At 42.9% G+C, this 13158-nt stretch overlaps 1 protein-coding gene across 2 annotated transcripts in view; it reads left to right on the top strand.

Annotated features, from left to right (window-relative positions):
* The window catches only part of trmt1l (tRNA methyltransferase 1-like), a 135792-nt gene extending 123155 nt beyond the window's left edge, over positions 1 to 12637 (top strand). For both annotated transcript variants that reach the window (XM_085982577.1, XM_085982576.1), the window contains 2 exons: positions 3354 to 3480; positions 11368 to 12637. In XM_085982577.1, coding sequence (XP_085838703.1) covers positions 3354 to 3480; positions 11368 to 11635 — 395 coding nt within the window. In that variant the 3' untranslated portion in view covers positions 11636 to 12637. The remainder of the gene's footprint in view (positions 1 to 3353; positions 3481 to 11367) is intronic.
* Positions 12638 to 13158: the final 521 nt, after the last annotated feature.

Below are 13158 nucleotides of genomic sequence, written 5' to 3'. Positions count from 1 at the left end.
CCCATTTTTGACATTTTAACCCCCACCTGTCCTGGGGGGTTAATATTACCCTTCCATATTTCTAGCTATATGCTTGTAACCTCCTTGCTTCTGCTGCACACCAAACTATTGAGTTTCAATAAACTATCCACTAATACCCTCAGATCCTCTCCTGTCTTGTATCCTGGAGCCATTTAGTTTATATTCCCACAGATGCTGCCAGACCTGCTAAGTGTTCCCAGCACTTTCAGTTTTTATTTCAGATTTATAGCATCTGCAGTGTTTTGCTTTACTTCATTTTCCCACTGTTTACTTCCTTTTCCTAATCTCATTACTTTGCATTTTTCCACATTAAATTCCATTTGTCATTCATCAATCCATCTTCCCAGCCTATTCAGATGAACTTTGTATACAATTTGCCTCTTCCCAATTGTTAACTCCCCACCTTCCAATTTGATGTCATCTACAAACAATCTAAACACAGCTCCAAATCATTTATGTACACTATATTAAAAAATCAATGGTCCTAACACTAATCTGTGGGGCATCCTGCTAGTGACCACTTGCTATGTTGACATAGCTCCATTCACAACCACCTTCTGCTATCTCTGGTATACAAGTCAGAGGAAGGTATACCAACACTGTACGGTAGTCCGTTCAGCCCACACTTTGAGTATTGTCCAGTTTTGATCATCAATACACAAGTGAAACGTTTAAAGTCCTGGATTCAGTCGAAAGAAGAATTTTGAGGTCGATCCCCAGCATCAGAGAACTGAGCTACAAAGGTAGATTAAAGAAACTGGGACTCCTTAGCCTTCAAAGAGGACACTGAGGGGCAACTTTGTAGTGCTAAGATACTATACAGTGTAGAAAAGGCAAACCCAGAGTATTTCTTTAAAGTAAATTAAGACAGTGGGACAAGGGGGTAACTGAAGAATGGCAAATCTTGATGTCAGGAAGAATTTCTTCAGTGTAATTAGCACTTCAAGGAAGAGCAGTGAAGACAAAAAGCATTCAACAATCTCTGGGCTGGTGTGATTGGGGTGCTGTAGGTTTTTTTTTCTGAATGGATGAGCTAAGATTGGTCAAATGTCCTTCCACACATATATTCATCTAATGATTTAAATAAGGCTAAGGCACTAAATTCAAAGTTGCATTTCTCACTGTTGTAGTCAAACTTGTAACTAGCTTTCAGCTGCTTTTATATTGTGCTAAGACCCATGATAGGTGTGTCAGCTCCTGATGTGTAGGTCTAGTGCAGTCGCTGCAACTTGACAGTAAACTTGAACTCCTCCAATACTCTGCTGCCCGTGTCCTAACTCGCACCAAGTCCCATTCACCCATCACCCCTGTGCTCACTGACCTACCTTGGCTCCCGGTCCGACAAAGCCTTGATTTTAAAATTCTCATCCTTGTTGTCAAATCCCTCCATGGCCTTACCTCACCTCCCCCCACCCCCAGTCTCTGTAACCTCTTCCAGCCCTACAACCCTTTGAGATCTCTGTGCTCCACCAATTCTGGCCTCTTGCACATCCCCGATTTCCTTCACCCCACCATTGGCGGCCGTGCCTTAAAAACATAAGAACATAATAAATAGGAGCAGGAGTAGGTCATTCGGACCTTTGAGCCTGCTTCGCCATTCAATAAGATCATGGCTGATCTTCTACCTCATCTCCACCTCCCCACACTATCCCCATATCACTTGGTTCCCTTAGTATCACAAAAATCTATCGATCTCTGTCTTGAATATACTCAACGATTGAGCATCCACAGCCCTCTGGGGTAGAGAATTCCAAAGATTAACAACCCCTTGAGTGAAGAAATTTCTCCTCATCTCAGTCCTGAATGGCCGACCCCTTATTCTGTGACTGTGACTCCTAGTTCCAGACTCCCCAGCCAGGGGAAACATCCTCCCTGCATCTACCCTATCAAGCCCCTTAAGAATTTTACACATTTCAATGAGATTTACACGTTTCAATATTTCTCTTGTGTCTTGATGACTTCAGCTGCGTGGGACCTAAGCTCTGGAATTCCCTGCCTAAACCTCTCCACCTCTCCTTTCTCCTTTAAGACGCTCCTTAAAACCTACCTCTTTGACCAAGCTTTTGGTCACCCGTTCTAGTAGCTCCTTATGTGGCTCAGTGTCAAATTTTGTTTAACGCTGTGAAGCGTCTTGGGATGTTTTACTATGTTAAAGGTGCTATATAAATGCAAGTTGTTGTTGCTGAGATTCACTAAGGCCACTGACAGATTTACTTTTATGTTGTAGCCAGCTGTGATAGACGTGCACATTCGAAGCCGATGCCACCATCATGGGTCTTGGCGTCATATAAAATCAGCGTTACTCTATTTTGCCTGCGGTGATGGATGTCAGAACTGATGACTGTGTGCAGTATGAATTATTACATTTGAAAGTCACTAAATAACTCCCTGCAGCTCTAATAGACTGAACAGGCTGGGTTTCTTTCTCTGGAAATGAGAAGGCAACGTTCCCTTTAAGCTGCACGGCCATGGAGCAGTCTCGAGCTCCCGGCTTTTCAATTGGAATAATTGCGCATGCGCGAAAATTTGAGTGGGCCACGCAGCCACCTAAAGGGGCTGCGGTGCACCCAAAAAAAATGACAGGGATCATTGCTGAGGGATAACTTGATAGAGGTCTTAAAATTATGAAGGATAGGGTAGATGTGGAGAAGATGTTTCCACTTGTGGGGGAAACCAAAACTAGAGGCCATAAATATAAGATAGTCACTAATAATTCCAATAAGGAATTCAGGAGAAACTTCTTTGCCCAAAGAGTGGTTAGAATGTGGAACTTGCTACCACATGGAATAGTTTAGACGAATAGCATAGATGCATTTAAGGAGAAGCTAGATAAGTACATGAGGGAGAAAGGAATAGAAGGTTATGTTGATAGAGTTAGATGAAGTTAGGCAGGAGGAGGCTCGTGTGGAGCACAAACACTGGCACAGACCTGGTGGGCCGAATGGCCTGTTTCTGTGCTGTAAATTCTATGTAATACACATGAAGTTAGGGTTAAGCCCTTGTTACTATTAGAATGACACAGACAAAGTGCTATTGCACGATAGGATACCAAAACAAGCATTAACATAAACTATTCAATGGGTAAACTTCTGTGATTTTTACAGAGTATCAATCACAATTAAGTCATCGTATTTCAGTCTGAATCACTTGACTTGGAAAGGTCAAGTTTAATATACTGAAATCAGGAAGACAATTGTTCTAAAATGTAATAGCTTCAATTAATTTGCTCTGTGCGCTGTATGAGTAATGAGCGTGTTTTGCATCTGTGCTACAATGGCCATGATCTATTACCTGTTGTAACCAATGAATATTCCCCATTCCCATTTTGGCAGACAAGCGGAAGGGTAATGACGTGCCTGGGAATGCAGCAAAACGTCAAAAAGGAGATATTCCTGTGGAGCATCCTCCCTTCTACTACAGCATCCATAGGCACAGTATTCGAGGAATGAACATCCCAAAGTAAGGGCATTACGGGTTGTTTTTTTTCTCTTTCTGTCCATTTTCAAACTCTTCCATTCTAAGGTTTCACCAGTCAGTTTGGCTCCAGCAGCTGCCGGCAACATCTGCTAATTACTTTGTTGAACATGTGGCTTGGCTGTAGTTCAGAGGTTAATGCTGCTCTTTAATGAGGAAGTTCTTGGAGTCTAGTTATATGGCTGTTCCCTATACCTATTAAGTAGTCAGAAAATGATGGAATATTGTATTTGTAAGAGAAGTTGTCATCATGGATATAAAAATTTTATTTGGTTTCCAGCCAAAATCTATATTTATACATATTTTAAGAGCTAAGTTAATGCTTCCTTCAGTGTTCAGTGTGCATCTATCTTAAACCCTAGTCCTTATATCAAATGACTTCTATGTCGATCAATCGCTAACTTAATAAATTGAAGTGCAGGCAAATAGTAATGCTGCCGTGACAGTTCTTCTTTAATATAGCAGATTGGCTTTTTAACTGATCAATGAGTCATTTTTTTTTAAAGAGAGAGAAAGGAAAATAGGAGAGAATAAAATATCCATTTAAAAATAAAACTTTTCACTTTTGTCACTTCTGTACCTTTGTAGCAATTATAAGATTAATCCTTAAACGTTTTGTTGCGTCCCAGATCCATGCCCACCACTCACGCAACTCTGTTTGAATCCCTCCAATCAGATTTCTGCCCTTCCCACAGCACCAAAACAGTCTTAGCCAAAGCCATGAATTACGCACTCTCACTGTGACCATGGTGCATTATCCCTCCACGGCCTCTCTGCAGCCATTGACATAGTCGACAATACCATCCTTCTCCAATCCACTTCTCCTTTGTCCGGCTCCATAGAAAAAAAGAAAGACTTGCATTTATATAGCACCTTTCACGACCACCGGACATCTCAAAGCACTTTACAGTCAATGAAGTACTTTTAGAAGTGTAGTCACTGTTGCAATGTGGGAAATGCAGCAGCCACTTTGCGCACAGCAAGCTCCCACAAACAGCAATGTGATAATGACCAGATTATCTGTTTTTTGTTATGTTGATTGAGGGATAAATATTGGCCAGGACACTGGGCTAACTCCCCTGCTCTTCAGAATAGTGCCTTGGGATCTTTTACGCCCACCTGAGAGAGCAGACAGGGCCTTGGTTTAACATCTCATCTGAAAGACGGCACCTCAAACAGTGCAGCACTCCAACAGTACTGCACTGGAGTGTCAGCCTAGCTTTATGTGCTCAAGACTTGAACCCACAACCTTCTGACTCCGAGGCAAGTGTGCTACCCATTGAGCCACAGCTGACACAGGACTGCTCTTGCTTGGTTTCAGTTTTTCCAATTGATCATAGCAAGAGCATCTGTCGCAGTGGCTTCTTTTCCCACCTCTGCATCATCCTCCCTGGATTCCCCCAAGGATCTATCCCTGGCCCCTTACTCTTCCTGATACAGCTGCTTGGCAACATTACCTGTAAATGTGAATTTAGCTTCCACGGGTACACCGATGACACCCAACTCTACTCTCTGCCACTCCTCAGCCCCTCCATGGGTTCTGTGCTGTCAGACTGCTTGTCAAACATGCAATCTTAGATGAGCTATAATTTCATCCAGCTAAACAGGAAGACCAAGCTGTTGTCTTCAGCTCCTGCCACAAACTCTGTGACCTTGCCACTGACTCCATCCTCCTCCTTGGCCACTGTTTCAGACTGAGCCAGACTGTTAGCAGTCATGGCATCCTGTTTGACCCCGAGCTGAGCTTCCAACCCTATATCCCCTCTGTCTACTTCCACCTCCATAACATTGCTCGCCTGCACCCAGTCTCAGCCCATCTGTCTCTGAAACCCTTAACCATGCCTTTTGTCACCTCCGGACTCAATTACTCCAATGCTGTCCTGGCCAACCTCCCACCCTCCAGCTTTATGAACTTCAGCTTATCCAAAACTCTGCTGCCCGTATCGTCTCCTGCGCCATGCCCTGCTCACCCATCACACCTGTCCTCACTGACCTACTTTGGATTCCAATCATCCAGCACCCCAAATTTAAAATTCACATCCTGTTATATTCATCCATAGTCTCGCCCCTCTTTATCTCTAACCTCCTGCTGTCCTAGAATCCGACACACACAATCTCCATTCCTCTGATTCTGGCCTCTTGTGCATACCACCCATCACCTCACGGCTGTTCCCTCAGCTACCCAGTTCTCACTCTCTGGAATTCCCTCCCTAAATCCCTTTGCCTCTACCTTCCACTTCTCCTTTAAGTCCCTCCTTAAAATCCACCTCTTTGACCAAGACCCTTCCTAATCTCTCCTTTGGCTCAGTTCCATTTTTTTCTTGACGCCTCTGTGAAGCGGCTTGGGCCATTTTTCTATGCTAAGTGCAAGTTGTTGTTCTCGTGAAACCCTTTGTTAAATCCAGCCATGTTAAGTGAATATGACATTAGCATGGTAAATAGTTTCAAAACTCTGCCACATGGTTTAGGTAAGTACAAGTCAGAAGAAAATATTAGCTGACAACTTTGTTATTTGAAAGAACTTGCCTGATATAATTCATCGAAAACGAACTATTGTCATAATTAGCTGAGAAATCTGAACTCTTAAGACAACAGAGAAAATCTCAAAACAGATCTTACCTTGAGAGTGTGGCCTAGAAATTCAGTTGGCGCCGCGCCAGGGCTTTAGCGCCGGAAATTTAGCGCCGGCGCTAAGTCCCCCTGCGCGCGCCAAAAATTCAGTAGCGCCGCGCCCAAACGGCTGCCGGCGCTACAGGAGGGTGTCAGCGCCTCGAAATGGGCGCTGACTGCCGCATTGCGGCGCAATTCCGGCGCTGCGGCACCCGATGCGGTGCGGCAGGCTGGGGAAGTGCAGGCCTCCTCCTTCAGTTAAGGAGGAGCTGCCTGCACCCGCCCGCTGGCCGTTGAAATCTTGAAAAAAATGAGCCCGGCACCTCGGAGAAGTGCCGGGCTCGCAGGCCAGACGCATCTGTTCCGCGGGGGGGTGTGGAGGAGTCCGGGGAGGGAGGTGCGGGCAGGCGGCCGGCGGGAAAGCGGCCGGCCGCCGCGCGACCTTAATGCGCCGGCGCTAACTCGCGTAGGACTCTGCTGAAACATCGTTAGTTGCGGCTGCCACGGGCGAGGCGGCCGCAACTCAATTTCGGCGTTGGGGCCCGTCACCACGGCAACTGGGACGCTGCGCACACTGATGACGTCATCGGTGCCGGCGCAGCGCAACCGGTCTAACGCCGATGGCAGGGCCCCACTGAATTTACAAACTGGCCATAACTCCGGCACTAGGCCCTCTAGCGCCTCAAATGGGGCGCTAACCCTACTGAATTTTCAGCCCTGTGTATGTGTGCCTATCTTCCCCTTCTGTCTGGTTACATGATTATAAAGTATTTAGCACAATAGGCTTTCCAGCGATAAGAACAGAAAATACTGAAAACACACGGCAGGTCAGTCAGACTTTGGACAAGAAAATTAGGTTAACATTTTGGAATGTGACCCTTCATGAGTTCTGTTGAAGGTTCCCAGCTGAAATGTTCACTTGTCTATTTAACGTGCTGATCAACCATCTGCGTATTCCCAGCAAGTTCTGATTTTAATTCAGATTTCCAGCATTCACAGTATCATTTTATCTCAATTAGCCAGAATACTGGTTTCAACACATGGACCATCGCTTTTAATTCTATTATCAAAACAGGCTAAAAGAGCTGGGACTCTATCCTTTAGAGAAGCGTAGACTAAGGGGTGATTTGATCGAGGTTTATAACATGATGAAGGGAATAGATTGTGTTCGATTAGACAGTTTGTTTCAATTAAATAGGTTGGTGAGGACAAGGGGGTCACTATTTTAAATTGTATGATGCCAGATCTAGGTTAGATGTCAGGAGGTGGTTCTTTTCCCAGGGAATAGTGGACCTCTGGAACAGACTGCCAGCTCGTGCAGTAAACACTGATTCGCTGAATTCCTTCAAGCGAGAGCTGAACCAGTTACTGGTTGAGGCAGAGATCACCTCATGCAAAGGTAGGCACTGCTTAGAATTCAGGGCCAGCGTGATCCCGTTTCAATCGCCTAAGTGGGTCAGAGAGCAATTTCCCAGATTTTTTTTTTCCCAAATTGTGATGAGTTTTTATCTGGTTTTTCGCCTCTCCCAGGAGATCACATGGTTTTAGGTGTGGTGGAGAGTGTATATATTGTGATACCCAAGGTATCACAATTGTGTGGGACAGGCTTGATGGACCAGTGGGTCTTTTCCTGTCCGTCATTGTTCGTATGTTTGTAAAGTGTTTTCCAGTCAAGTACTGTGCATAATGTTTCACAGCTGGGAGCCTTTTTTGTTGGGGAACCCAGAGGAATGGAAGTTGTCAAATAAGGAGGAAGAGGAAGTCAATATGTTCCTTATCCATGGGAAATAAATTTGCAGTGATCTGACTTTTCTCAAACAGCTAGAACACTTGGCAAAAGAGCCAGCTGTTAAAGACAGCATCTTCCCCATTTGGGTTTCCATGTGTTACATATTATCCATGGCTGAGTAGCGAGCCTGCTCCCAAGTTTCTGTCAGTGCTGCTCTGAAACTCGCTGCTGGAATGTTTGTGAGCGCACCCCGGTGATGACTCACTTTTATTTTTGAGCAGTCTCCCCATAGAGCAGCACCTGGCTGCCACACGTCACTTCCCCATAACAATGGGGAGGAGATCGAAAAACATGGTGTAATGGAGAGGGGGTGGGGGGGTCACAAGCATTAGCCAAGAGCACACCACCCTGAAAATTACTCATTTTAAAATATTGAGATGATTTATAAGGAGAGATTTTGAAAATTGTACAATGTTACTAAAACAGCATCCAAAAACTCTCTACAAATGGAAACCGCTTAACTCTAAACCCACTGAATAAACAAACTCCATATGTTTAGAACTTTCGATGCTGTGACTAACCCTTTCAGTATTTTTTGTTTCCTCCTACAAGTGCTGAACTTCAGTTCCACTAAAATAATCTGATTCGCTAGCTTAAGCCTTAGGCTGCTAGCAAATCCTGAAACTTCAAGGCTTCTGGGACCAGACACTTTTTCAGCTACCAAACTATGATCTGAAACAAACCTTTATTCCAGCAATGAAGCTGTTGAGGTGTGAGAAGCAGTTTTATTACTGTAATACTACCCTATACATCTAAAACAAAAGGAGCATTTTCAACATTTCGCCTTTTGTCTTCCCTTTCCCATGTGTTCTCTCATAATTATTTAAAATTGTGTTTTATATCTATCTAATGTACCTATTCTTTCCATTGTAACTTTTTTTTTAAGTCAGAACCATTTTAATTATTTTTCTGTGTCTCACTTCATGTTCAGAGGTGGAAGCAACTTCCAAGAAATTGGTTGAACACTGGCTCAGTTATCTTGTCATTTTGAATACAATATCTCCAGAGACTGAACTGGTGACATCATAGACAGAACTACACACCTTTGCTATATTTTTACAGATTAAACCAAGAAGGGCTGCTATGGAATGAGTTCTCACATTGGAAGGGAGGGTGATTCTGCTTGGTTTCAGTGACTTGTTTACCGCACCACTTTTAGTTATGAATGTGTGCATGAAAACCTTCCAAGTGAGAATGAAGGAAAATGTAAAATCTCCTTAATATGGCCGTAAGAAGTTACCTGCCCTTCACACAAGTTCCTTCAAAAACTAAATGCACTGTGATTAAGCATTACCATAATAATAACCCAAGAACATGGCGACATTGTGACTTTACAAGTAGAATGTTGATCTTAAAGTACATGTGCAAAACTCTGATCCTCTGACCCTCAGGTAACCAAACTGCTTATAGTCCTTGAACCATCTTGACTTCCACCAGTCTCTTAAATTCAGTGCACCCTTACAACTAACAAATAAGAAGAATTGGGCTAATACCTAGGAGGTGATCTAGACTAGTTTAGAATGTTGGACAACAGAACAAATCTCAAATACCCTCAGCAGAGCTAGACTGAGTTGAAGATATTCCATTCAATCCAAACCCATCGTACTGTAATTCAGAAGCAGACTGCTAAAATAGCTGTTTGCACATCGGTGTCATTGCTAAAAGTTGTCTTAGCTCCAAGTTTCCAAACATAACAAATCATGGAATCTTCCACTTGCCCAAATTTAGCAATGTTTTCTGACTGGTCCATTTAACTTAATCAGAATAAAGATGAGCTTTGATTTTTCTCCCATCTGTTTCTTGCTCTTAGTCAAAACAAAATCACTGCGAGACATTGATTAAAAAGGTACAAAAATAAAGAAAATGCTTTGGCCAATAAAGTGGTCAGGACTAGAGAGATAGTTTAGAACATTCCTGAAAGTCTTGGAAAAGTTGCCTGTAATATAGAGGGTATTTGGTAGGACTCTGATTTATTGCTGAGTGAATAGCTCAGTCTATTCTTGTATATTTAAAATGTTAAAACATCATTGTTTTATTATGTGGGGGCTTGCCTTTATAAAGGCAAAGCATGTTCCATTATACATAGTTACTGTACCACGAGTGGTTCTTCGCACTCAGTACATTCAGTGGTATCGTGGGTGAGTGGGAAATGGCAGGCACAATTTTGTCATTCTTTTGTTATGCAGTTTGTGTTATAAATCTTAATTTTAAATAGCCCCTAAATGGTGGTTATGATAGATTTTCAATATACAAGAGTTTTCTCCTAACTGCCAGATATTTGATTCTATCACACCCCACACCCCCACCCCACCCTACTGTTTCTGAAATAGTGTATCTCATTCAAGTCACATTTCAGTAGATGCGATCACCAGGGAGGGCAGTTTAAAGACATGGGTCTGGAATTTGCAGTCAGCGGCGAAGCAACGGCGATTGCTGCTGACCTCAAAGAAAGCTGGCCACAATGATTTCACGTTCTCTGTGGCGAAAACTTTAGGTTTCTCGACATTAAGTTGATTGTAGCGCTGTCAAAAGGGTATCGTCAGCGCAGAGCAGCAGTGATGTCATCAAGTTACCTAAGCAGCCAATCACATTGAAGAATTCTCACAGACAGCAAACTAGGAAATAAAAAGCACTGATTCAATTCACTTTTAAAAAATGTTAGAAAGCAAAATAAAGATTCAGACATGCACATGGGGTTAAGGTAGAAGCTGAAATATCATAAACAAACTGAAATTTTTTTAAAAATTATTTTAAAAATCTAGTAATTTTCTATCGCAATGGAGAAATTTGACATTTCACAAATTAAGATTTGTTTTTCAGGGCCAGAACAGTAGTTCAGCAGTCAATACGGCATTAAAACCCCAGTTACACCTATTCCAACAAGGCTTAGCTTTTAATGGGGTGTTTAACAGCATAATTAGATCTGAAAAGCTTAAGTTTTCATCCGTTGAACTGATTTCACTGATTGCCGGCTATGGGGATTTCCACAGAGAAACCTGTGGCGGAACAGGGAATGACTGACCACAACGACAGGATTTCCGTGTTTATCTGCGCGTGCACTAAATCCTGAAGTTATGGTCAGTTTCAGAGGGGTAACCACGGCGAATGCTGACAGTTCGCCGTCATTACCACCGCAAAATCCGGGCCCTGACGTCATTGTACATGCACATGTATTTCATGCAATTTCAAGGGGCACAAACAGCAACCCATGTGATATAAATTTACATTTTTGTATGCCCTTAATCTTGTTACAGAGCCAAGAGATCAAAAGAATTCACAGTACAAAGGTTCAAAAACTGCAGGTGGTGAACAGCACTATTGCTTTTACCATTCCAAGAGCCATTTCCTTTAGCTGTGATGGTGATACTTCGATGTAATTGCTGGCATTTTTGTACGGTGCAAATGCCTCCTGAAAGCTGCCCTAGCTTCTTGTACGTCTATGGTTTTTAAAAGAAGCTATCTTGTTTCTACAGGATAAACAAATTTCTGCCCTACCTCACACAAGCTGGATTCCGAGTCGGCCGTACCCATTTTGACCCAACGGGAATTCGTACAGATGCCACGCTGGCACAGTTGAAAGCCATCCTCATGAAGCACAGTGTGCCAACACACACTGATAGTCAGCCTGGAGTTCATGGTCACGCTTCAACAGAACCTATTTCAGAACCTGTGCAAGATTCCAATCCAGAGCCACTCGAAGTCGATCAACCCGCTGAAGAAGTCAAACCTGAGTCAGGATAAACTAAGTATGACCCTGCATGATCCAAATTGACTGTTGTACCCCTCTATCCAGATCAGATTTGTAGCTCATCACTAGATTCCTGCATCACTAAAGAGCCAACGCTGGTAGTTCATACATCAGTGTGCCTAATACTCTGTAAAATTGATTTTAAGATTGATTTTAGCCTTTGTATAAAAGAACCTGAAATCTGAAGTATATTATTCATCAGTAATGCACAGGTATTGTCCATGATTTGTATTGATGCCCTTGAGTAGTAAATGTTAAAGAGGACATTTCACTTCATTTATTTCAGTTCATTGGTTCTGGAAATGCAGCAGTTAAGAACTTGCTTGTTGAAGGGTTGTAACAACCCTAGTCTACATCAAGTGGATTTTTTTTTTTTTTTTTAACTTTTGAAACCTAAAGGAAATAGAATGTGGATAAGACCAGTTGCACTGCAGGTATGTAATACTTTTTCTGACTTTTAGCGGTGAGCAATAATTCAAAACCACGCACAATCACACAAAAGAAAATGCCAACTGGAACTGTACTGCCTGTTAATGCCATCTCCACCACGGGAGTTATGTTTGGAACTTGCATCTTGTGTATTAAAAGAAAAAGGACACCGGCTGAAACTGTAACCTGGAGATTGATTGTTTTCTTTTCCTTGCCTGTTAATCTGTTGTATTTGCAGGTTTGCTGAAAAGCAGCGTTTTGGTTCAGCAACCATCTTAAAAGCTTTCAGATTGAGCAGTCTATTCAAGTTGTAATTGCTGGAGTAATATCTTTGTCTGTTATGTTGTGTATCATTTTTGCATCTGGTGAGGATGTTCTTTAGTTTTGAAAGGTACAGGGTGAGTGAGTTGCTAAAGTTCTGGTTGCTGCCCCCGTTGGGCTGAATATCACAAAGTTTGAACCAGTGAATCGTTAACATCTGTTTCTCTGCAACAGTCACTTACTGCCGTGTGTGTTTGTGTTACGCATTTCTCAGTGAATTAAATCTCAATTCTGGATAAATGACATCTATTGCCTCTTCCAGTTCTTTTAAGATCACGAGCATGTCTGCTTTGATATTTTGTGATGATTCTGATTTGTGTGTCAAAATATTTAGGTAAAACAAATCAGCCAAAGACCAGTGTTTGGGAAAGGTTTCAGCACATTCCATTGCTGGCTGCGGTGTTAAAAAGTGTCAGGTTTCGAGGGAACCTTGCGGTACAGCGCATTAGAATGAAATGCATGGCACCATGCAGCGGTACAGAGTGTTAGAATGAAATGCATGGCACCATGTAGCGGTACAGAGTGTTAGAATGAAATGCATGGCACCGTGCAGTGATACAGTGCATTAGAATGAAACGCATTGCACCGTGCAGCGGTACAGAGTGTTAGAATAAAATACATGGCACCGTGCAGCAGTGGGGTGTATGTTCAGTCCATTGTGACTCCACCCCGTCAGTGTTGGGAGGCACAGAACAGAGGCCAGGTGCTTCTTTAAGTGATAAAGAATTATTTCCAGCTTGCTTACACCTCGAGCCTCATGCCAGCT

The sequence above is a fragment of the Somniosus microcephalus genome, chromosome 3, assembly GCF_052327205.1.
Source record: "Somniosus microcephalus isolate GS21.2 chromosome 3, FLI_Smic_1.0, whole genome shotgun sequence".
Lineage (NCBI taxonomy): Eukaryota > Metazoa > Chordata > Chondrichthyes > Squaliformes > Somniosidae > Somniosus > Somniosus microcephalus.
The sequence above is the reverse complement of the archived record's forward strand: the minus strand, read 5'-3'. Positions and strand labels throughout refer to the sequence as shown.